This window comes from Anomaloglossus baeobatrachus, chromosome 7, assembly GCF_048569485.1.
Source record: "Anomaloglossus baeobatrachus isolate aAnoBae1 chromosome 7, aAnoBae1.hap1, whole genome shotgun sequence".
Taxonomy (NCBI): domain Eukaryota; kingdom Metazoa; phylum Chordata; class Amphibia; order Anura; family Aromobatidae; genus Anomaloglossus; species Anomaloglossus baeobatrachus.
Window position 1 is genome coordinate 289,380,978 of NC_134359.1, and position 26,535 is coordinate 289,407,512.

The 26,535-nt window shown below is 43.8% G+C and overlaps 1 protein-coding gene across 4 annotated transcripts in view; it reads left to right on the top strand.

The window, feature by feature from the left end:
- The first annotated feature begins 9,400 nt into the window (after window positions 1-9,400).
- SREBF1 (sterol regulatory element binding transcription factor 1) overlaps window positions 9,401-26,535 on the top strand; it is a 36,443-nt gene continuing 19,308 nt past the window's right edge. For 2 of the 4 annotated variants that reach the window (XM_075318375.1, XM_075318378.1), the window contains exons 1-14: window positions 9,401-9,725; window positions 14,201-14,233; window positions 18,710-19,129; window positions 19,213-19,805; window positions 19,887-20,012; window positions 20,349-20,567; window positions 20,667-20,781; window positions 21,356-21,534; window positions 21,632-21,830; window positions 22,930-23,111; window positions 23,667-23,928; window positions 24,009-24,175; window positions 24,263-24,431; window positions 26,013-26,121. In XM_075318375.1, the coding sequence (XP_075174490.1) occupies window positions 9,614-9,725; window positions 14,201-14,233; window positions 18,710-19,129; window positions 19,213-19,805; window positions 19,887-20,012; window positions 20,349-20,567; window positions 20,667-20,781; window positions 21,356-21,534; window positions 21,632-21,830; window positions 22,930-23,111; window positions 23,667-23,928; window positions 24,009-24,175; window positions 24,263-24,431; window positions 26,013-26,121 (2,885 nt within the window). In that variant the 5' untranslated portion in view covers window positions 9,401-9,613. Of the gene's footprint in view, window positions 9,726-14,200; window positions 14,234-14,732; window positions 14,855-18,709; window positions 19,130-19,212; window positions 19,806-19,886; window positions 20,013-20,348; window positions 20,568-20,666; window positions 20,782-21,355; window positions 21,535-21,631; window positions 21,831-22,929; window positions 23,112-23,666; window positions 23,929-24,008; window positions 24,176-24,262; window positions 24,432-26,012; window positions 26,122-26,535 lie in introns of those variants that run through there. The other 2 variants (XM_075318376.1, XM_075318377.1) reach the window with 2 other exon arrangements.

Here is a 26,535-nt window from a genome sequence, read left to right on the forward strand (position 1 = left end):
CACTGATTATCGGTCACAGATGCGTATATTACCGATATGTCACTGATTATCAGTCAAAGATGCGTATATTACCGATACATCACTGATTATCAGTTACAGATGCATATATTACCCATACATCACTGATTATCAGTTACAGATGCATATATTACCAATGCATCACTGATTATCAGTCACAGATGCATATTACCCATACATCACTGATTATCAGTTACAGATGCATATATTACCCATACATCACTGATTATCAGTCACAGATGCATATATTACCCATACATCACTGATTATCAGTCACAGATGCATATATTACCCATACATCACTGATTATCAGTCACAGATGCATATATTACCCATACATCACTGATTATCAGTCACAGATGCATATATTACCCATACATCACTGATTATCAGTCACAGATGCGTATATTACCCATACATCACTGATTATCAGTCACAGATGCATATATTACCCATACATCACTGATTATCAGTCACAGATGCATATATTACCCATACATCACTGATTATCAGTCACAGATGCATATATTACCCATACATCACTGATTATCAGTCACAGATGCGTATATTACCGATACGTCACTGATTATCAGTCACAGATGCATATATTACCCATACATCACTGATTATCAGTCACAAATGCATATATTACCCATACATCACTGATTATCATTCAAAGATACGTATATTACCGATACATCACTGATTATCATTCAAAGATACGTATATTACTGATAAATCACTGATTATCAGTCACAGATGCATATATTACCCATACATCACTGATTATCAGTCACAGATGCATATATTACCGATACATCACTGATTATCAGTCACAGATGCATATATTACCCATACATCACTGATTATCAGTCACAGATGCATATATTACCCATACATCACTGATTATCAGTCACAGATGCATATATTACCCATACATCACTGATTATCAGTCACAGATGCATATATTACCGATACATCACTGATTATCAGTCACAGATGCGTATATTACCAATATGTCACTGATTATCAGTCACAGATGCATATATTACCCATACATCACTGATTATCAGTCACAGATGCATATATTACCAATACATCACTGATTATCAGTCACAGATGCATATATTACCCATACATCACTGATTATCAGTTACAGATGCATATATTACCCATACATCACTGATTATCAGTTACAGATGCATATATTACCCATACATCACTGATTATCAGTCACAGATGCATATATTACCCATACATCACTGATTATCAGTCACAGATGCATATATTACCAATACATCACTGATTATCAGTCACAGATGCATATATTACCCATACATCACTGATTATCAGTTACAGATGCATATATTACCCATACATCACTGATTATCAGTCACAGATGCATATATTACCCATACATCACTGATTATCAGTTACAGATGCATATATTACCCATACATCACTGATTATCAGTTACAGATGCATATATTACCCATACATCACTGATTATCAGTTCCAGATGCATATATTACCCATACATCACTGATTATCAGTCACAGATGCATATATTACCAATACATCACTGATTATCAGTTACAGATGCATATATTACCGATACATCACTGATTATCAGTCACAGATGCATATATTACCCATACATCACTGATTATCAGTCACAGATGCATATATTACCCATACATCACTGATAATCAGTGATGTATTGGTAATATATGCATCTGTGACTGATAATCAGTGATGTATGGGTAATATATGCATCTGTGACTGATAATCAGTGATGTATGGGTAATATATGCATCTGTGACTGATAATCAGTCACAGATGCATATATTACCCATACATCACTGATTATCAGTCACAGATGCATATATTACCAATACTTCACTGATTATCGGTGACAGATGCGTATATTACCGATACATCACTGATTATCGGTGACAGATGCATATATTACCCATACATCACTGATTATCAGTCACAGATGCGTATATTACCGATATGTCACTGATTATCAGTCACAGATGCATATATTACCAATACATCACTGATTATCAGTCACAGATGCATATATTACCCATACATCACTGATTATCAGTTACAGATGCATATATTACCCATACATCACTGATTATCAGTCACAGATGCATATATTACCCATACATCACTGATTATCAGTCACAGATGCATATATTACCCATACATCACTGATTATCAGTTACAGATGCATATATTACCCATACATCACTGATTATCAGTTCCAGATGCATATATTACCCATACATCACTGATTATCAGTTACAGATGCATATATTACCCATACATCACTGATTATCAGTCACAGATGCATATATTACCCATACATCACTGATTATCAGTCACAGATGCATAAATTACCCATACATCACTGATTATCAGTCACAGATGCATATATTACCCATACATCACTGATTATCAGTCACAGATGCATATATTACCCATACATCACTGATTATCAGTCACAGATGCATATATTACCCATACATCACTGATTATCAGTTACAGATGCGTATATTACCCATACATCACTGATTATCAGTCACAGATGCATATATTACCCATACATCACTGATTATCAGTTACAGATGCGTATATTACCCATACATCACTGATTATCAGTCACAGATGCGTATATTACCCATACATCACTGATTATCAGTCACAGATGCATATATTACCCATACATCACTGATTATCAGTCACAGATGCATATATTACCCATACATCACTGATTATCAGTCACAGATGCATATATTACCCATACATCACTGATTATCAGTCACAGATGCATATATTACCCATACATCACTGATTATCAGTCACAGATGCATATATTACCCATACATCACTGATTATCAGTCACAGATGCATATATTACCCATACATCACTGATTATCAGTCACAGATGCATATATTACCCATACATCACTGATTATCAGTCACAGATGCATATATTACCCATACATCACTGATTATCAGTCACAGATGCATATATTACCCATACATCACTGATTATCAGTCACAGATGCATATATTACCCATACATCACTGATTATCAGTCACAGATGCGTATATTACCGATACATCACTGATTAATGGTCACAGATGCGTATATTACGGTATGTCACTGATTATCAGTCACAGATGCGTTTATTACCCATACATCACTGATTATCAGTCACAGATGCGTATATTACCCATACATCACTGATAATCAGTCACAGATGCATATATTACCCATACATCACTGATTATCAGTCACAGATGCATATATTACCCATACATCACTGATTATCAGTTACAGATGCGTATATTACCCATACATCACTGATTATCAGTCACAGATGCGTATATTACCCATACATCACTGATAATCAGTCACAGATGCATATATTACCCATACATCACTGATTATCAGTCACAGATGCGTATATTACCCATACATCACTGATTATCAGTCACAGATGCGTATATTACCGATACATCACTGATTATCAGTCACAGATGCGTATATTACCCATACATCACTGATTATCAGTTACAGATGCATATATTACCTATACATCACTGATTATCAGTCACAGATGCGTATATTACCCATACATCACTGATTATCAGTCACAGATGCATATATTACCTATACATCACTGATTATCAGTCACAGATGCATATATTACCCATACATCACTGATTATCAGTCACAGATGCATATATTACCCATACATCACTGATTATCAGTCACAGATGCGTATATTACCCATACATCACTGATTATCAGTTACAGATGCATATATTACCCATACATCACTGATTATCAGTCACAGATGCGTATATTACCCATACATCACTGATTATCAGTCACAGATGCGTATATTACCCATACATCACTGATTATCAGTCACAGATGCATATATTACCCATACATCACTGATTATCAGTCGCGTATATTACAGATAAAGGGCTTATTATGAGTCAGAACTATATAATAATAATATTCCTCTCTTCTGGACTCTCCCCTCGGCACTGTCACTGCGGGGCACGATCGCTGCTCCCCACATTACAACAGGGCACTCGTGTAGATTACAAGATACACAATAACAAATTCCGCCCGCCCGAGCGTCGGCGGCGGTGGAATCCCAAGTAGGAGAACCATGTGACCAACCCAGAGTAACTCCTTGGAGGACCACATGATGTAATCAGAGCTCAACGGATGACGCGGCCTCACCCCACTCGCTTCTCCCTCTCTGATTGGACGAATCTTCTCGTTCTACAGGCGGGGTTTTCCCCTTGCTAGGTCAACCAAGCCTGCAGGAAAAAAAAGATTACTCCGCCCCTGTGCTCTTGATTGGTTGATAAATTGCCTTTATGCAAAATTGACGGCGATGAATATTCAGGAGCGAGTTTCATTCCAAGAGTCGGCTGTGTGTGTGTACGAGGCGCGCGCTGCTGCATGGAGCGCCTTATAAGGCGATGAGGGGAGGAGCTACGTAAGAAGCCGGCTGTGAGTTAACCCTCACCTTGCTGTGGTGAATTGATCTCTTCAGTCTCCAGGCAACGTGCATGGGAAATGTATATTTTTTTATTGATACCAATTAAGTTTTAGATTTTTTTTTTCATTATTTGGAAAAAAGGATTTTTTTTACTTTGCGTGTTTTTAGCCATTTGTGACAAAAGATTCAGAGTGATATATGACTAGGACTCATTGCTTATGAGTCCGGTGGGCGGTCCTCTTCGGAGGCGTTACCGTCAGAATCTCAGTCTATCTATGGGGGACGCAACATTTAATCTAGGGTTATGGCTAGGCTTAATCCTAGGACTAAGGACTTAAGGACAGGGATAGGGCTAGTCTTATGTTTAGGCTTAGGGCTAGGGTCAGTCTTAAAGCTACGGACGGGGATAGGGTTAGCCTTATGTTTAGGCTTAGGGCTCGGGACTGGGTGAGGGCTAGGGTCAGTCTTAAGGATATGGACTGGGTTAAGTCTAGTCTTATGGCTAGAAACAGGTCTATGGTTAGTCTTAGAGCTGGGGTTAGCTTTCGGGCTCAAGACTAGGTTAGGCTTAGTCTCAGGACTAGGGACTGGGTTAGTGTTTGTGTTAGGGCTGCAGACTGGGTTAGGGTTAGGGTCAGTCTTCAAGTTAGGTACTTGAATAGGTGTAGTCTTAGGGCTACAGACAGGTCTATGGTTAGTCTTAGAGCTGGGGTTAGCTTTAGGGCTCAAGACTAGGTTAGGCTTAGTCTCAGGACTAGGGACTGGGTTAGTGTTTGTGTTAGGGCTGCAGACTGGGTTAGGGTCAGTCTTCAAGTTAGGTACTTGAATAGGTGTAGTCTTAGGGCTACAGACAGGTCTATGGTTAGTCTTAGAGCTGGGGTTAGCTTTCGGGCTCAAGACTAGGTTAGGCTTAGTCTCAGGACTAGGGACTGGGTTAGTGTTTGTGTTGGGGCTGCAGACTGGGTTAGGGCTAGGGTCAGTCTTCAAGTTAGGTACTTGAATAGGTGTAGTCTTAGGGTTACAGACAGGTCTATGGTTAGTTTTAGAGCAAGGGTTAGCTTTGGGTTCAACACTAGGTTAGGCTTAGTCTCAGAACTAGGGATTGGGCTAGTGTTTGTGTTGGGGCTGCAGACTGGGTTAGGGCTAGGGTCAGTCTTCAAGTTAGGTACTTGAATAGGTCTAGTCTTAGGGCTACAGACAGGTCTCATGTTAATCTTAGTTTTAGCTTTAGGGCTCAAGACTGGGTTAGGGCTAGAGTAAGTCTTCAGGCTAGGGACATTATTGGGGTTGTCTCGAGACTGGGTTACGGCTAAAGTCAGTCTTAAGACTAGTGATGGGGATAGGTGTAGTGTTACTGCTATAGATAGATATAAGGTTAGTTTAGGGCTAGGGTTAACTTTAGGGCTGCTACAGACTGGGTTAGGGCTAAGGTCAGTTTTAACGTTAGGTACTGGAATAGGTCTAGTTTTAGGGTTACGGACAGGTCCCGTGTTAATCTTAGGTTCAGCTTTAGGGTTCAAGACTGGGTGAGGGCTAGAGTTAGTCTCCAAGCTAGGGACTGTATTAGGGAATGTCTTAGGACTAGGAACTGGGTTAGGGCTAGGGTCAGTCTTAAGGCTAGGGATTGGGATAGGTCTAGTCTTACTGCTATAGACAGATCTACGGTTAGTCTTAGGGCTAGGGTTAGCTTTATGGCTCTAGACTGGTTTAAGGCTTATTAGAACTAAGGACTTGGCTAGGGGTTGTGTTAGGACTAGGGTCAGTTTTAAGGTTAGGGACTGGAATACATCTAGTCTTAGGGCTATGGACAGGTCTAATGTTAATCTTATGGTTAACTTTAGGGCTCAAGACTCAGGGTTATAGTTAGTCTCTGAGCTAGGGACTGTGTTAGGGTTTGTCTTAGAACTAGAGATTGGGTTAGGGCTAGGTTCAATCTTAATGCTAGGGATGGGGATAGGTCTAATCTTAGGGCTAGGGATATGTCTCAGGTTTGACTTAGAGCTAGGGTTAGCTTTAGGGCTCAAGACTGGTTTAGGGCTAGGGTTAGTCTCAGGGCTAGGGACTGGGTTAAGATTTATCTTAGGACTATCGACGGGAATAGGTCTGGTCTTAAAGCTATGGAGGGGGCTAGGGCTAGTCTTAGGGCTAGAGTTACGCTTAATATTCCGGACTGGATTTAGGGCTAGGCTTAAGGTTAGACTTAAAAAGTTTATATTTAAACATTTTTTTTACCAAAAAAAAAAACCAAAAACTGAGATTAACGTATAAATCTATAAATACATGAGTATTTTCCCCTAATTGCAATTTCTGTGCTTGGGGGCAAAAGAGATTCAACACTGGACCGGTGGAAGGACCCAATCAGAAGCTTAAATAGTCCTTCATGATATTTATGATCATAAATTAATGATTTCAAAGCTCCGCCTCTAGGACTCTTCTGAAAGAGTCCAGACATTTCTCAAAACTATCAGCGGGGCGGAGCTCCCGTCATCACTGACTGTCCAACAGGCGTCAGGGTCCCTTTAAGGGATATAGTGTGCGCCAGATGTTACAGCGTTAAATGCCTGACATTCCGCAGAGCGCAGACCAGATGTTGCTGATAAGAGGAGGGTATATATGGAAACTGCACTGGGAGATGTTTTGCTTCCAGGTCATTATCTGATTATTGGGGTTATGTAAAGAATATCTCGTTAACCATTAGCCCATACAGTGGACGCCGCACGGATTTGTCTACTATCTGAGTCCGAGACACCAGATCAACAATGGACCAGGAGTTGCTCTTATTTACTGGGGGTTTTACATTATTGAGATTTTATTTTTTTGCACAACTGGGTTTTGTCAAAAAAGTTAACTTTGTGCCCCAGGACATTAAACTCACGTCTGACCTCAGGACTTCTCCCGTGCTGCACCAATTATTTTAGAACTCACTGCCCTAGAACATTAGACTCCCTGCTGACCTCAGGACTTCTCCCGTGCTGCACCAATTCTTTCAAATCTCACTGCCTAAGAACATTAGATTGACTTATGACCTCAGGACTTCTCCTGTGCTGCACCAATTCTTTCGAAAGTCACTGCCTCAGAAGATTAGACTGACTTCTGACCTCAGGACTTCTCCCGTGCTGCACCAATTCTTTTAGCACTCACTACCCCAGAACATTAGACTGACTTCTGACCTCAGGACTTCTCCCGTGCTGCACCATTTCTTCTGAACTCACTGCACCAGAACATTAGACTGACTTCTAACCTTAGGACTTCTCCTGTGCTGCACCAATTCTTTTAGAACTCACTGCCCCAGAACATTAGACTCCCTGCTGACCTCAGGATTTCTCCCATGCTGCACCAATTATTTTAGAACTCACTGACCCAGGCATTAGACTACCTGCTGACCTCAGGACTTCTCCTATGCTGCACCATTTCTTGGAAACTCACTGCACTAGAACATTAGACTCCCTGCTGACCTCAGGACTTCTCCCGTGCTGCACCAATTCTTTTAGAACTCATTGCCCCAGAACATTAGACTGACTTCTGACCTCAGGACTTTTCCCGTGCTGCACCAATTCTTGGGAACTCTCTGACTGATAATATTATGCTCGCTTATGACTTCAGGACTTTGCCCATCCTACATTAATTCTATGGAGCTCACTGATCAAAACCATTAGGCTCACTTCAATGTGTAGAACGTCTTCCTTGGCACAACCCATTCAACGAAACTCAATTCTCTGAACCATTGTTTTGATTTTCATCTTTTTTTCCAGCTCACTACCCTGTACCATTAGACTCACCCTCTTCTTCAGGACTTCTCTTGTGCTGCACCAACTGTTTAGACTCATTTCCACCCTTCTTGTGCTGCACCCATTCTGTTGCACTCTCTTCTTTGGACGACTAGTCTTCCTTCTAACAGTCACATTTCCAGGCACGTACATCCATATGGCGTGTGAGACTGTTCAGCGTTTTGTTGATGATCTCAGTGTATTATTACCCAGTCTTGTGGGCCCCTGATTTGTTTATCTGGCATTTGACTTCAGACTATTTGAAATAGGGGAAAATGTCTTCGATTGCCCAATTTAATATAATTAAATTAAATAGATTTTTTTTTGAAGGGGGGGTTGTAAGGGCCTAAGGGCCATTATTGGTAGCAACATTATAACTATAGTCCCTAAAGTCTGGTACCTGATAGTCCAGAAACTCTGATAATCTGGCATGTGCCAAAAAATAGTCTTGGCGGGAAGAGGGGTCTGTAGGGTCTCAGCTAGATGGGGAGGGAAGTTATTGCCCCTCTATAAGGCGCATAGCCCCCAAAAAGTCCCTTTGGCCCTGTGATAGTTGAGGGCGAGCGAGCTCTATGTATGTATGTACATGCATATTACTGTATATATGTATATATACATATTTATATATACATGCCTATATATATGTGTATAGCCATTAAAAGGTATCAACCACTGAGGACTCTGTTCTTTTAAACAATTTTTTTATCTCTACTGGCTAACACGGTACAAAGATATATTTTACTTGTATATATATATATATATGTATATATATATATATACATATAGCGACATATATGTGTATATATATATGTATATATATATATATATATATATATATATATATATATATATATATATATATATATATATGTATGTAACATATACACCGCTGTTGGCCTCTTGCATTGCAAGGGTTAACAACCAGGCTGAACCTGCTGTACAAAGACTGTGCTTGCATTGCAGGGTGGAGGGGGGAGTCCAGGATATTATGGGAGGAAGGAGGCTGGCCCAGGATATGGGGGGAGGTGGCTGGGTACAGGGGGTGTACTGGGCAGAGCCTGCACATTTCGGCGCCTCCTACTGCTTCTACCAGCTCCAAGCAGCTACAGTTTGCCTGAACTTCCTTGGTGCTTGTTGTAGCCAATATGGGGGGGCTTTTATATTAGACCCCCCATTTAACCTGCGACTTGTGTCAATTGCATAGACTTCTATAGGAATAATGCCCATGCCTGGCACCAGATCCTGAAGACCCTTCTAAGAAGAAGAAGAAGAGGAATACAAAGTATGGAAATGGGCAGCATTGCGTTTGACGAGAGCTCCTTGGACCACCTGGACCCCTCTCTGTCTCTACATGAGAGCAGTGAGATAGACACCGCCTTGCTGAGCGACATAGATGGTAGGTGACATGGGCTAGCTTTGTTGACAGGTGGCAACCAAGACTGTGGCATGGTGTTGTCTCTTATTGCATTCTTGACCAGGTTTACTAACGCGTTTTGAGCCACTTACTATTTGACTTTCTTTTCTTACCCAAAATGTGCGGGAAGCCGGATTAATTTCCATTGACTTGTAAGAGGGGGCAACTGTCAATTTGGTAACATCGAATTTGAACGTTTCGCCGCTCATTATAGTGCTAACGCGTTTCAGGTCACGGCAAAAGTGCTGTTACTTGGGCTCATTAATGCGCCACGGAGGGCAAAAGAAGTCATACGTTGACAGTGCTGAGGCTTGTAGGTCTACAACAGCTATATGACTACGGGGGCATTTTTGGGACTTTTACGTCCACATAATAATGGAGGGTCAGAGGTCTCTGGGGTAAGGGTGTATTTCTGGTTGTTTCATATGGTTCTCCATGTGCTTCTTGTCTATGTGGATTTCTAATAGCTTCCTAGGGCTGCTGGCTGATGTTCCTCCCCTTACGTGACGTCACGTAGGGTTACTATCGGTCACTGTTCCAGTGCTGTGCTGTTTGTCAGTAGCACCGTGTACGCAGCCGCCGGGGTCTCCAAACAGCAGGGGTAGTAGTCGCTCCCATACAATGATTAATTATTGATATTTTTATGTATTCTGCCCGGGGAGAACAGTCGTCAGAAATGGTAATTTCTGCGCCCCCCTATTGTGCCGGAGTAAACTCAATTTGATATAAATGAGATCTTCAGGCATCGTAAATTTGGGGGTCGTTTCCTATTAAAATTAATATTTCCTGCCCACGAGGGGGAAAAAATTAAAAAAGGCACCGCTGTCGTTCCCAAGATCTCACAATACGATAGAAGGCTCCCTGACAAGGAAAACGCTTGAAAATGTACTGTATATATATATATATATATATATATATATATATATATATCTATACACTGAAAAATATAAACAACACTTTTGTTTTTGCTCCCATTTTTCATGAACTGAACTCTAAGATCTAATACTTTTTTCTATTCACGAAAGGCCTTTTTCTCTCAAACATTGTTCACAAATTTGTCTAATTCTGTGTTAGTGACACTTCTCCTGTGCAGAGTTAATCCATCCACCCCACAGGTGCGACATACCAAGATGCTGTTTAAGGTGTGCCTTAGGCTGGCCAGCATGATTATTGCACAGGTGTGCCTTAAGCTGGCCAGCATGAATATCACAAAGGTGTGCCTTAGGCTTGCCAGCATGATTATTGTATATGTGTGCCTTAGCCTATCCAACATGATTATTGCACAGGTGAGCCTTAGGCTGGCCATCATGATTATTGCACAGGTGTGCCTTAGGCTGGCCAGCAAGATTATTTCACAGGTGTGCCTTAGGCTGGCCATCATGATTATTGCACAGGTGTGCCTTAGGCTGGCCAGCAAGATTATTTCACAGGTGTGCCTTAGGCTCTCCACAATAAAAGAACACTGTAATTATGTGTAGTTTTATCACACAGCAGAATGCCACAGATGTCCTAGGTTTTGAGGGAGCGTGCAGTTGGCTGCTGACTTCAGGAATGTCCGCCAGAGCTGTTGTCCGTGAATTGAATGTTTATGTCTCCACCATAAGTCGTGTCCAAAGACGTTTCAGAGAATTTGGCAGAACACCCAACCGGCCTCACAACTGAAGACCAGACCACGTGTAACCGCACCAGCCCAGGACCTCCACATCCAGCATCCTCACCTCCAAGATCGTCTGAGACCGGCCAGCCGGGTAGCGGCCGCAACAATCGGAAGAATTTCGGCACAAACTTTCAGAAACCATCTCAGGGAAGCTCATCTGCTGCTCGTCGTCCTCCTTCGGGGGTCTCCACCTGACTGCAGTTGGTTGTTGTAACTGACTTCAGTGGGTAAATGCTCACATTTGATGGCGTCTGGCACGTTGGAGAGGTTTCTATTCATGGATGAATCCCGGTTTTCACTGTGCAGGGAAGATGGCAGACTGTCAAATGATGGTCATACCAGATACTGCCTAGTTTTCTGACCCCCTCGGCCCCCCAATACTGTGAAACTGTATATTTTAGAGTGGCCAGCCTAAGGCGCACCTGTGCAATTATCATGCTGGCCACACTAAGGCACACCTGTGCAACAATAATCATGCTGGCCAGCCTAAGGCGTACCTGTGCAATAATAATGCAGTCTAATTAGTATCTTGATATGCTGCACCTGTGAGGTGGATGGATTATCTCCACAAATATATATATATATATATATATTTGAGCAAATTGGGGACTGTGATGGCGGAGTCTATCTGCCCTCCTACCCACCATTTAAGGGAACGTAGGTGAATGGCGGTTAAGAGGCCAGAGAGCCTTCTGCCATGACAGCCTCATTTCACCTCAGAACCAATTCAGAAACCACAATATGTTATTCTATGACTGGCATGGCCAAAATTTGAAGTTGGTTACACAAAATCTTGGGTATTTGCTGTGGAAAAATACAGCTCTGTCACTAATTGTCTACTTTTTGAGGGGATAAGCTGGGTGAGAGCCAATATGGCCGCCAAGTCAGCTCTAGGAAAAGCTGAATGACGACTCGTGTGAGAATCATATTGATGGATCAGCGATGAATGTTTATTCTGTTCTCGGCTTAATGCGGTTCTTTTATGACCCGATCCAGTCGGTTTGTGCTGATTCGGAAGATTTTGGCCCCACAAAGCCCCCATGTTTATCTCAGGTACACATCACAAAGGCTTTGCCGAGTCGGAAGAGAACCTTCCAGAGGGGTTTTATGTCGCTGTGGGGATTGTAAACATGGCTTCTGTGGAAAGGCCCGTCCCTTAGTGGGCAGCAAAAGTGCACAAGTTGGTGCCAAGGTAATAGGGGCGCGATTATCGCTCCTTTGGGTCTCAGGATAACCCCGGAACCATGGCCCCATGACCATCAACTGTCCTTATATATGAAGGAGAAGACCCTAATAATAGGAATAATGGGAACTTCAAGAAGGACAAAAGGGGGTGAGAAGGAAATGTCAGATTTGTGGTCCAGGTTTGGAGAACAGAGTCCCAATGGGCCTTTCTGTGAAAGGTGGGTGACAACCAATATGGCTGCCGCTGTGGTCACCCCCGATTTTTGCCTCCTGCCCCAATTTCATTCACTCTTTCTTAGTCGGTTCTCCCTATTTCTGTCCCATAGAGTCAAAACAAATATTTTGCAGTTAAAATGGTGGAAAGCAAATATCAGGGCAATGTCGACCTCAGCGGGGTCAGACTAGTAGAGCGAGAGGACGCTGACCTCCGCTTCTCTAAATATTGCACGTTCTCTATATATTCCTCATGGCGCAAAGCTGGATTTTTCTAATTAAATTTCCCATTTACTAGATAGTCCACCGCCACCTAGGCATTGTATTGTGCCGCCTGATAGAGCTGACGGCAAGAATTGCAACTTCGAAAGGTAAAGTTGGGAGCTAGGGAATGGTTTAGGCCAATATATAAACTTTTATACATTAAGTAGATATTGTAGACCTGATGAAGCTGGTATACTTACAGTGGGGGAAAAAATCCGCAATAGAATGGCAGATTAAATAGATATTGTAGACCTGATGAAGCTGGTATACTTACAGTGGGGGAAAAAATCCGCAATAGAATGGCAGATTAAATAGATATTGTAGACCTGATGAAGCTGGTATACTTACAGTGAAAAAAATAAATAAAATCCACATTAGAATGGCAGATTAAATAGATATTGTAGACCTGATGAAGCTGGTATACTTACAGTGAAAAAAATAAAATAAAATCCACATTAGAATGGCAGATTAAATAGATATTGTAGACTTGATGAAGCTGGTATACTTACAGTGAAAAAAAATAAAATAAAATCCACATTAGAATGGCAGATTAAATAGATATTGTAGACCTGATGAAGCTGGTATACTTACAAAAAAATAAAACGAAATCCACATTAGAATGGCAGATTAAATAGATATTGTAGACCCGATGAAGCTGGCATACTTACAGTGAAAAAAATAAAATCCACATTAGAATGGCAGATTAAATAGATATTGTAGACCTAATGAAGCTGGTATACTTACAGTGAAAAAAATAAAATAAAATCCACATTAGAATGGCAGATTAAATAGATATTGTAGACTTGATGAAGCTGGTATACTTACAGTGAAAAAAAATAAAGTAAAATCCACATTAGAATGGCAGATTAAATAGATATTGTAGACCTGATGAAGCTGGTATACTTACAAAAAAAATAAAAAAATAAATCCAGATTAGAATGGCAAATTTGGCTACAGATTACTATGCTTTGATTGGGGTGAAACTTGCTATGAAAACCTGCACTTTAAACCCGCTTCATGGTTTCATTTTCGTGTAGGAATTTTTTATTTGTACTGTCATTTTTTACCTTGGCCTAATACTTATTATACTTTTTCATGCCTGATATTAAAATGAGCATTTTTTTTTTGCATCTCTTAGGCTTATACGATCGTTCGGAATTGGATTTTCAAAGTAAGTACACCAGTCTCATCAGGTCTTAGGATCTATCTAATAATTTAATATCGTTTCTGGTGACAGATCAGATTGTATCGTGCTCAGGAATGCAATGTTGTCAGCAGATCTCGTAATGTCAGTAACACCGCGTAACCACATGGCGTTTTCTTGCGCAATTCTGATGTGTAGGTGACTTGTAGGGATGTACACAAGGCAGCCGCCTGTGAATGTCCTATAATAACCCTATCCTACGCTGAACGCTAGTAACCTTCAGAGACAAGGCTGATTCCTCCTCAGTCGATGGCCAGGCTGGGCTGCTTCTTCCATCTTTCGCTGATTGGCCCTCCGCAGTCACCTCATCTCACAGCTCTGATTCATTCTCCTTTCCCCATAAACTCCATCCACAAGAGGTGGAGCCGCTTCATGAGAAGGAGGAGGAAGAGGAGGGTGTGGGAAAATAGAAAAAAAAAAAAAAAAAAGCAATAGACAAGTGCATAGGACTGTGGAGCGCAGACCTTACAGTTATTACAGGTGGAGCAGCATTTAGTGAAGCATCTCTTAGGTGTCTGCAAAGGGGAAACTCGGGGAGCCTGGCTCTTCCCCGCTTCTCCAGCGCGCCCATGGAGTGCACTTTTGAAGGTACAAAATAGTCTAGAAAATATTTTCTGGTTTACATTTCAAAAAAAAAAAAATGGGAAAAATAAAAAAAAAACTTATTGTAAAACTAGAATCTGAAAAAAAAATTAATTAAATATATACGGTATATAATTTTGCTTATACATATGTGTAAATGAGGTAAACAATGTATAGATTTAGTTTTATACTTTATTGTGGCATATGCTCTATGCGTTTTTATATTTTAATTTATTCTTTTTCTTACTACTCGCTTACTTTATAGAAATTTACGAGCGTATAACCATTTGCATGGATGCAAATATTCTATATGTAATCAACCCGTATATTTCTGACCTGGATACAGGGATGTAGCTTCAGTGGGTACAGAGGTGGTAGTTGCACCCGATCAATAGCTACAGTGGATGCAGAGAAAGTACTAGCACCTGATCCCTATCTACAGTGGATGCAGAGAAAGTACTAGCACCTGATCCCTATCTACAATGGATGCAGAGAAAGTACTAGCACCTGATCCCTCTCTACAGTGGATGCAGAGAAAGTACTAGCACCTGATCCCTCTCTACAGTGGATGCAGAGAAAGTACTAGCACCTGATCCCTCTCTACAGTGGATGCAGAGAAAGTACTAGCACCTGATCCCTATCTACAGTGGATGCAGAGAAAGTACTAGCACCTGATCCCTCTCTACAGTGGATGCAGAGAAAGTACTAGCACCTGATCCCTATCTACAGTGGATGCAGAGAAAGTACTAGCACCTGATCCCTCTCTACAGTGGATGCAGAGAAAGTACTAGCACCTGATCCCTATCTACAGTGGATGCAGAGAAAGTACTAGCACCTGATCCCTATCTACAGTGGATGCAGAGAAAGTACTAGCACCTGATCCCTATCTACAGTGGATGCAGAGAAAGTACTAGCACCTGATCCCTCTCTACAGTGGATGCAGAGAAAGTACTAGCACCTGATCCCTATCTACAGTGGATGCAGAGAAAGTACTAGCACCTGATCCCTCTCTACAGTGGATGCAGAGAAAGTACTAGCACCTGATCCCTCTCTACAGTGGATGCAGAGAAAGTACTAGCACCTGATCCCTATCTACAGTGAGGGCAGAGGTAGTAGTCGCACCTGATCCCTATCTACAGTGAGGGCAGAGGTAGTACTTGCATCCAATTCCCAACTTCAGTGGGTGCAGAGGTAGTAGTCGTACCTGATCCCTATTTACCGTAGATACAGTTACAGTAGATAAAGAGGTAGTAGTCGTACCTGATTCCTAGCTGCATTTGGGGCAGAGGTAGGTAGTCGCACCTGAACCCTAGTTACATTAGGGCAGAGGTAGTAGTCGTTCCTAATCCCTAGCTACATTGGGGGCAGAGGTAGTAATCACACCTGATCCCTAGCTACATTGGGGGCAGAGGTAGTAATCACACCTGATCCCTAGCTACATTGGGGGCAGAGGTAGTAATCACACCTGATCCCTAGCTACATTGGGGTCAGAGGTAGTAATCACACCTGATCCCTAGCTACATTGGGGGCAGAGGTAGTAATCACACCTGATCCCTAGCTACATTGGGGGCAGAGGTAGTAGTTGTACCTGACCCCTATTTACACTAGATACAGAGTTAGTAGTCACACCTGATCCCTAGCTACAATAGATACAGTTACAGTAGATAAAGAGGTAGTAGTCGCACCTGATTCCTATCTACATTGGGTGCAGAGGTAGTAGTTGCACGTCATCCCTATTTACAGTAGATGCTGAGGTAGTAGTAGTACCTGATCCCTAGTTACATTGGGGCAGAGGTAGTAGTCGCATCTAATCCCTAACTACATTGGAGGCAGAGGTAACTTAGTAGTTGCACCTGATCCCTAGCTGCATTTGGGGCAGAGACAGTCACATCTAATCCCTATCTACAGTGAGTGCAAAGGTAGTAATCGCACCTGATCCCTAGTTACTTTGGGGGCAGAGGTAGTAGTCGTACCTGATCCCTAGCTACATTGGGGGCAGAGGTAGTAGTCGTACCTGATCCCTAGCTACATTAGGTGCAGGGGTAGTAGTTGCACCTCATCCCTATTTACAGTAGATGCAGAGGTAGTAGTAGTACCTGATCCCCAGCTACATTGGGGGCAGAGGTAGTAGTCGCACCTGAACCCTAGTTACATTAAGGGCAGAGGTAGTAGTCGTACCTGATTCCTATCTACAGTGGGTTCAGAAGTAGTAGTCGCACCTGATCCTTATCTACAGTGGGTTCAGAAGTAGTAGTCACACCTGATCCTTATCTACAGTGGGTGTAGGTAGTAATCGCACCTGATCCTTATCTACAGTGGGTGCAGAGGTAGTAGTCGCACCTGATCCCTATCTATAGTAGGTGCTGAGGTGGTAGTTGCACCTGATCCCTATCTACAGTGGGTGCAGAGGTAGTAATCACACCTGATCCCTATCTACAGTGGGTGCTGAGGTAGTAGTCGCACCTGATCCCTATCTACAGTGGGTGCAGAGGTAGTAGTCGCACACGATCCCTATCTATAGTGGGTGCTGAGGTAGTAATCGCACCTGATCCCTATCTACATTAGGTGCTGAGGACATAATCGCACCTGATCCCTATCTACAGTGGGTGCTGAGGTAGTAGTCATCCCTGATCCCTATCTACACTGAGTGCTGAGGTAGGAGTCACGCCTGACCCCTATCTACAGTGGGTGCTGAGGTAGTAGTTGCACCTGATCCCTATCTACAGTGGGTGCAAAGGTAGTAGTCACACATGATCCCTATCTTCAGTGGGTTCAGAAGTAGTAGTCGTACCTCATCCCTATCTACAGTGGGTGCAGAGTTAGTAGGCGCACTTGATCCCTATCTTCAGTGGGTGCAGAGGTAGTAGTTGCACCTGATCCCTATCTTCAGTGGGTGCAGAGGTAGTAGTCGCACCTGACCCTATATACAATGGGTGCAGAGGTAGTAGTCGCACCTGATCCCTATCTTCAGTGGATGCAGAGGTAGTAGCGGCACCTGATCCCTATCTTCAGTGGGTGCAGAGGTAGTAACGGCACCTGGTACCTGAGAAGGCCCATAGGCCCCTCTTTCACATAAAAAACAACAATAATGCCTCATTGTATATGCTGTCCATCTTACAGATTTTCCAATAGGGCCTCAGAGCTTCAAGTTACATTTCACCCCAGATATAAGAGATCTTCTTGACTTTATCCTATATATAAAAAAAATTGTCCTAAACATATATTGTGTAATATTACATATTTTATCACCCCCTCTTCTTCCTCTCAAGGATACCAGGGTTGATATCCTGCCAACAAAACTACGAACAGACTGAAAAATGAGGTTTTTTTCATAGTAGCCAATCTGATTCCAGGTTTCATTTTCAAACTGCAGGTTTGGAAATGAAAGCTGTGATCTGATTGGTTGCTATGGGTGACTGCACTGGTAGTCTGGCTTAGGTTTTGACACAAGGCCGCAATGTGTTATTATAGTGATATTATAGGTGTAACGTCATTTAATTTGGCATCTGACTGTCCAGAATTACCACCTTCACTCTTTTATCAGTGCATTATCTGATATCAGTGCATTCTGTGTAAATCAATAGGGTCCCATTCCCCTGATGCTTTTCATCAGGTGAAACAAGGATCCCGGCAGGTCCCCATCGGAGGAGTGGAGGTTATACAGAGGTGTTTAGAATCTGCTTTTTTTCTTTTTATTAATGTAACTGAATGTAAGGCACCAAACAGCCATATTTATGGTAAAATAAGTCAGACAGTGCTGTCCGTGACCAGTATCTAGCCACGTGGCCAATACTTTCCTATCCTACAAAATGGGTGAAAGATGGAATCTGGCGTCATTTCTTGCATTTTTTCTCTCTCTAGATATGCTTCAGCTCATCCACAATCAAGACAATGACTTCCCCGGGTTTTTCGATAGCCCCTTTGGGCCCAGTACCCATACACAGGCCGGTGCCCCGAATGTGGACCTTGCTGGTGGTGCAGCACTCAGCTCCCTGGAGGGATTACTGGCGGCGCCCCCAAACTCGACCCCCATGAAGTTGTTCCCTCATTCTGCATCCAGTTTCCAAAGTCCGCCCAGTGCACCTCATCCGCAGGACAATCTCACACAGCACCTGAATCTTGGGGTGCAGAGTTTAGCGAAGGATGAGCCCATGCAAACCTGCCCCTCTACACCGTTATCCCAGAGTAAAGTACCAGCGGCATCAGTGCCGCAGCCAATGCAGAGCGTATTTGGGAAGAACTTGGTGCAGTATAACACCCAACCGGTGACTGGATACGCAGGTAATCATGGCGGTAGTCCGCCGCAGGACAAACTTAAATCAATATGGCTTTCTCCATAATTGATAAAACTTCTTATTTTGCAGCAGTGCAAAGTGCTCCGTCTCAGCAGCCGCTGCAGAATAACGTGGGCCAGCAGCTGCAGAACAACGCGGGCCAGCAGCTGCAGAACAATGCGAGCCAGCAGTTGCAGAACAACTCGGGCCAGCAGCTGCAGAACAACTCGGGCCAGCAATTGCAGAACAACTCGGGCCAGCAGCTGCAGAACAACACTGGCCAGCAGCTGCAAAACAACTCTGGCCAGCAGCTGCAAAACAACTCTGGCCAGCAGCTGCAAAACAACTCGGGCCAGCAGCTGCAAAACAACTCGGGCCAGCAGCTGCAAAACAACTCTGGTCAGCAGCTGCAAAACAACTCGGGTCAGCAGCTGCAAAACAACTTGGGCCAGCAGCTGCAGACCGTTGCCACTCATTCCTTGCAGAGTGTTGTAAGCCAACCTCTTCAGAGTGTGCTGACCCAGGCACCTGTCCTACAGACTCTGGCTGCCCAACCGCTGCAGACGCACTGTACACCCCAAATCACGCAACCCCTCACCATCCACACCCAGAGTTTATCTCCCCAATTCCTCACGACCACCACCGGTACAGCTTCCATAACCTCACAAATCCAGCAGGTTCCAGTAAGTGAGCCCTCTCTTACATCTATGCTCCCATTCATGGTGGTCCATGGACATTATTACTGATATGACCTCTATTGACAGGTTCTCCTCCAGCCTCATTTTATCAAAGCTGAGTCTCTGCTGCTTACTGCTGTGAAGACTGACACAACGGGCATGAAAACCACACCAACCAGCACCACCATACAGACAACCCCACTGCAAGTGCCGGTGAGTGGATCACTCCCCCCAGAGTCACTGTCTGCTTATAAAAGCATCCCCCCAAAAAAAATCCACGTAGAGTAAGGGTGCTTTCACACTACATTCCTCTCCCCGTCCAGTAGTCCAGTTGGGTCGTCCGTCCGATTCCCCTTCAAAACGGATTCGGACGTATGCACCGACGGGACCACTGACTATAATGGTGCAGACAGAGTCACCGTGTGCTCTGTCGTGCTCCATTTTCAGGGGTATACGCCTAAGGGAGGTGGACACCCAAGCAGCAGGACTGTAGATTGGACCCGTGTACACAGGACCCTTACTTATTTATTGGTGCTTCCCTTATGTTAGGCCCTGGTTAGCGGTGGGACCATTCTAACTACCGTGCCGGTGATGATGGACACCGACAAGCTGCCAATCAACCGTTTAAATGCCAACGGCAAGATGGCCATGCTGAACGGCAAAGGGGAGAAACGTACCGCGCACAATGCCATAGAAAAGCGCTACAGGTCTTCCATCAATGACAAAATTATCGAACTCAAAGATCTTGTGATGGGAACAGAGGCGAAGGTACGTAACAAACCCAAAAAACTCTAATTGGTTGTTATGGGCTTTAGCGGTAACAGGTGACTTTTGGAGTTTCTCAGTTGTTGACTTTTTTTATTACAGTTGAACAAGTCGGCCATTTTGAAGAAGGCCATCGACTACATCCGCTATCTGCAGCAAAGCAACGTCAAACTGAAACAGGAGAACATGATGCTGAAAATGGCCGCACAGAAAAACAGTAAGATTATGTGCACATGTTGCGTTTTTTGATGCGTTTTTGAATGCAGATTTGTCACAAAACCTTAAAGAAATCCTGATGCCAGCAAAGTCAGTGAGAACCCTGACGTGTAGTGCACATGTTGAGCAGATTTGGTGCAGGAATAAATCTGCAGCATGTCAATTTTTTCCATCATTTTTGCTGTAATGAATGGGAAAAACCTGCACCAAAAACACGTGTAAAAACTGACCAAAAACTATGCAAAAATGCACATTTTTGCCGTTTATCCTGCCTAGAGATGCAGAAATGGTGCAGAAATTTCTGTACCAAATCCTAAACGTGTGCATATACCCTACGGAAGGCTTAAATTGCAGTACTTCATTTTATCTGACTGTTCATTATTATGGACGGCTTGTGCGCTTCAGCCATTTGTTTTTTTACTGGTGTTTTTATAAAACGGAGGAGGGGGATGCAGCTTCAGTTGTGCTGCATCCTTGTTGCACAGCATGCTGTGAGAGGGGAGAAAGAGGGGCTTATGATGGAGCTCTGCACTGACTCCACAGTTGATTGCCTTATGTTGCTTTTTCCATTGTAGATACTTTAAAAGAGCTTGTTGCCGGCACTGGGGTTAATATGGATGGAATGAAAGCAGAAATGATGGACGTCCTGACTCCACCACCATCAGACGTTGGGTCCCCATCGCACACCGGCAGCCCTCTGTCTCAGTGTAACAGTGACTCCGAGCCAGACAGCCCCTTCTGCGATGAAGCCAAGGTGACCTCCAAGGAGGGGTGGTAGATCTGATATTTGGGATGTGCAGGACATCTCCTTGCAGACAGCTCACGAGTCCATTATACATTGCTTGTTTTAGGTACAGGTCAAGGAAGAAATCCCCTCTCCTCCCAATTCTGGAATGCTGGACCGGTCCCGTATGGCTCTGTGCGTTTTCGTCTTCCTCTGCCTCTCCTTCAATCCCTTGTCCTTCTTGATGGGAGGATCCAGCAGTCAGGAGGCCCCTGGAAGTTCCACGTATCACGGTGGTGGCAGAAGTATGTTGGGAGTGGGCGCAGGTAAGTCCTAATAGTGCTGAAGCTATTTTGCACACTGATGAGATTACCGCCACGTGATGGTAGATTATTGCACACTGACGCGATTACCGCCGCGTGATGGTACATTATTGCACACTGACGAGATTACCGCCACGTGATGATAGATTATTGCACACTGACGCGATTACCACCACGTGATGATAGATTATTGTACACTGACGCGATTACCGCCACGTGATAGTAGATTATTGTACACTGACGCGATTACCACCACTTGATGGTAGATTATTGCACAGTGACAAGATTACCGCCACATGATGGTAGATTATTACACACTGACACGATTACCACCATGTGATAGTAGATTACTGTACACTGACGCCATTACCGCCACGAGATGGTAGATTATTGCACAGCGACGCAATTACCGCCACGTGATGGTAGATTATTGCACAGTGACGCGATTACCACCACGTGATGATAGATTATTGCACACTGGCGCGATTACCGCCACGTGATGGTAGATTATTGCACACTGACGCGATTACCGCCACGTGATGGTACATTATTGTACACTGACACGATTACCGCCACGAGATGGTAGATTATTGCACAGCGACGCAATTACCGCCACGTGATGGTAGATTATTGCACAGTGACGCGATTACCACCACGTGATGATAGATTATTGCACACTGGCGCGATTACCACCACGTGATGGTAGATTATTGTACACTGATGCGAATACCGCCACGTGATGGTACATTATTGTACACTGACACGATTACCGCCACGTGATGGTAGATTATTGCACACTGACGCGATTACCGCCACGTGATGGTAGATTATTGCACACTGACGCGATTACCGCCACGTGATGGTAGATTATTGCACACTGACGCGAATACTGCCACGTGATGGTAGATTATTGCACACTGACGCGAATACTGCCACGTGATGGTAGATTATTGCACACTGACGCGATTACAGCCACGTGATGGTGGATTATTGCACAGTGATGCGATTACCGCCACGTCATGGTAAATTATTGCACACTGACGCGATTACCGCCACGTGATGACATATTATTCTATATGTGATTTATTTGCTCATCTTTCAGAGACGTCTTCATGGTTTAGCTGGTTCAGTCCTTCTGCTCTTCTCTGGCCCGTAAACCTCATCATTGTCCTGGCCGTGTTCATCCGACTTTTCATTTATGGGGAGCCCGTCACCCGTCTGCACTCCGACTCTTCTGTCAAGTTCTGGTGTCATCGGAAGCAAGCTGACGTCGATCTGTCTCGGGTACGATGAACCTGGCATATAAATCAGCAATTTTCTATTTGGATCCGTTTGTAACATTCTACATTTTCCAGATCTCTGCTTTCTGTCAGTGAATGGAAAAACCTAATCTGATGAAATCATCATTGATTCGTTACAGCTGAAATAATGTCAGATATGTTCTGGCTCTGGATGGTTTATTCATTGACAGCAAGAAGAAATCTATCATATTTATATATATAATATATATATATATATATATATATATACATACAGTATATTTTTTTTTATATATATACATATATATATATACAGTATATGTATATATATATATATATATATATATATATACTGTATATTTATATATATATATATATATATATATATATATATATATATATATACTGTGTATATATGTGTGTATGTATATATATATATATATATATATATATATACTGTATATATATATATATATATATATATACTGTGTATATATGTGTGTATGTATATATATATATATATATGTATATATATATTTCTATGCATAAAATAACATATCTTTGTTTCTTCTTCCTCCAGGGTGACTTTGCTCAGGCCTCGCTCCATCTGTGGAAAGCCCTAAAAGCTCTAGGGAGACCCCTCCCCACCTCTAACTTCGATCTTATTTGCAGCCTTACATGGAGCATCATCCGCTATGTATTGCAGCGGCTATGGGTGGGCCGCTGGCTGGCAGGACGGGCTGGGGGCTTCCGCAGAGACCATCAGTTAAAAGATGACGTGCGCAAAAGTTGCAGGGAGGCCGCCCTGGTTTACCATCGCTTGCACCAGCTGCACATGACAGGTATTTGGGGTGGTCTACATATATATGGGTTTACGGCTAATAATGGAGGCCATGTTGATCCATCCTGTGTTTTCTATCAGGGAAGCACGCGGGAGGTCACCTCTCGGCGATCAATATGGCCCTCAGCGCAGTCAATCTGGCGGACTGTGCAGGGAACACCCTCTCGGTGGCGACGCTGGCAGAAATCTACGTGGGGGCCGCATTGCGAGTTAAAGCAAGTCTACACCGACGCTTCCATTTCTTAGCGGTAAGGAGGGATCATATTGGTGGTACATACACGTCCTGTGCATTCCTGTCCACAAGGGCCTAACCTTATCTCCTCCTCTCTTCTCAGCGTTTTTTCCTCTGCAGTGCACGCCAGGTGTGTTTGGCGCAGAGCGTGACCATCCCTCCCGCCATGCAGTGGCTGTGCCATCCTCTAGGACATCGGTTTTTTGTAGACGGTGACTGGAGTGTAAGGAGCTCCCCGCGGGATACGATGTACAGTACAGCCGGCAGCGCAGGTGCGTACATGTACATTCACCATAACTCTCTATCTATAAATCTAAAACATCAATCTTTAAGATCTCTGCTTGCTGTCCATTATCGTATTTTTCGGATTATAACACGCACTTTTCCTCCCAAAAATTCGGGAGGAAAATAAAGGGTGCATCTTAAAATCCGAATGTAGCTTAACCGGGAGGTGGAGAATGGGCGCTATGCTGGCGGCTATGGAGCAGAGTGGTGTGGCGGATATCCCAAATGCTCTGTCGGCTGTGCGGGCTGCTGTGTTGGCTGCTGTGTGGGCAGGGCGATGCGGCGGGTGTCCCAGATGCTTTGTCGGTGGTGCAGGCTTCAATTAATGGCGCCGAAGTTGGTGCTTGCGCAAATAGAGCTGCACAAGATCTCATTTGTGCATGCGCCGCCTCCGGCCCATTGATCTCCCAGCAGCGGACTTAAGGAAAATGGCACCCGGAGGTCGCGCGTGTGCAGATGAGAGATCGGCTTGTCATTGAGCTGAAAGCTTAAACTGCACCCTTGCCGACTACGGGTGCCATTTCTTTGAAGCCCGCACCACGGACAGAGCATCTGAGACACCTCCCGCACCGCCCTGCTCTGCATAGCCAGCACAGCCTTTGCTGCCAGCACAGCCCCCACCGCTGCCAGCACAGCCCCCAGCTCTGCCAGCACAGACCCCAGCTCTGCCAGCACAGACCCCACCGCTGCCAGCACAGACCCCACGGCTGCCAGCACAGCCCCCACCGCTGCCAGCACAGCCCCCCAGCGCTGCCAGCACAGACCCCACCGCTGCCAGCACAGCCCCCAGCGCTGCCAGCACAGACCCCAGCGCTGCCAGCACAGCCTCTGCTGCCAGCACAGACCCCACCGCTGCCAGCACAGACCCCACCGCTGCCAGCACAGACCCCACCGCTGCCAGCACAGCCCCCACCGCTGCCAGCACAGACCCCCACCGCTGCCAGCACAGCCTCTGCTGCCAGCACAGCCCCCACCCGCTGCCAGCACAGACCCCACCGCTGCCAGCACAGACCCCACCGCTGCCAGCACAGACCCCACCGCTGCCAGCACAGACCCCACCGCTGCCAGCACAGCCCCGACCGCAGCGCCTGCAGCATCGCCTTATTCCAGCACTGTCTGCCTCTTGTGACCCCGCTCCACCAACGCTGCTACCCCACCTCCGGTAAGACACCACTGGAGTATAAGACGGACGCCATGTCTTTTTTCTTTTGTACCTTTATTACCTCTAAATTTGGGATGCGTCTTATAATCCGGTGCGTCTTATTAAACGAAAAATACGGTAGTTCTTTTAATACAAATGTAAATCCATCATGTGTAAAGCGATAGGGAATTTAACAAATTGGGCATATATTAGAACCAGGACCATGCTATGATTTTTAGTTCTATTCACTGTCTGCAAGCAGAGATTTGGTGATGGATTGATAGGCTAACAACACTAGAAAGACCCCTGATTTAGAAGCAACGCGTGCGTAACACTTGATTTTCCTGCAGCAGCCACATACATTTAGCATTTTGTATTTTTTTGGGGATTGGCACTGATTGGTGTTTTTTTCGCTTGGCGTGGGCAGTGGACCCACTCGCTCAGGTGACTCAGGCTTTCCGTGAACATCTCCTGGAGAAAGCGCTGTATTGTGTAGCCCAGCCGGAACAAAGCAAACCGATGGCAGAAGGCGAGGGGTGAGTCTGTAGGCTGCTGTATTACTAGCCACATGCACGCTGCACTATATGGACACTCACAATATGCAAAACTAGAAAACAGATCAGTTCGGAAGGAGAGTCTGTGACCACTATTCTCTTTTTGGGGCGTTGTCTTGTTGTTCCTCTCAAGTGTACCAGTTGTCACATTAATTTGCTCCAAAGCAGGTATAATTGATTAATAGACTCTATTGGCACTCACATACACACATACATATATATATATAATATATATATATATATATATATATATAATAATATATATAATATATATATATTATATATATATTTTATATATATATATTTATATCCTTTGCAAAGTTCAGAATTTTTCTATTATTATTGCAGTGCGGGTTTCAAAGCTCAGATCATGCTCCTTTGACAGCTGCTTTTAAC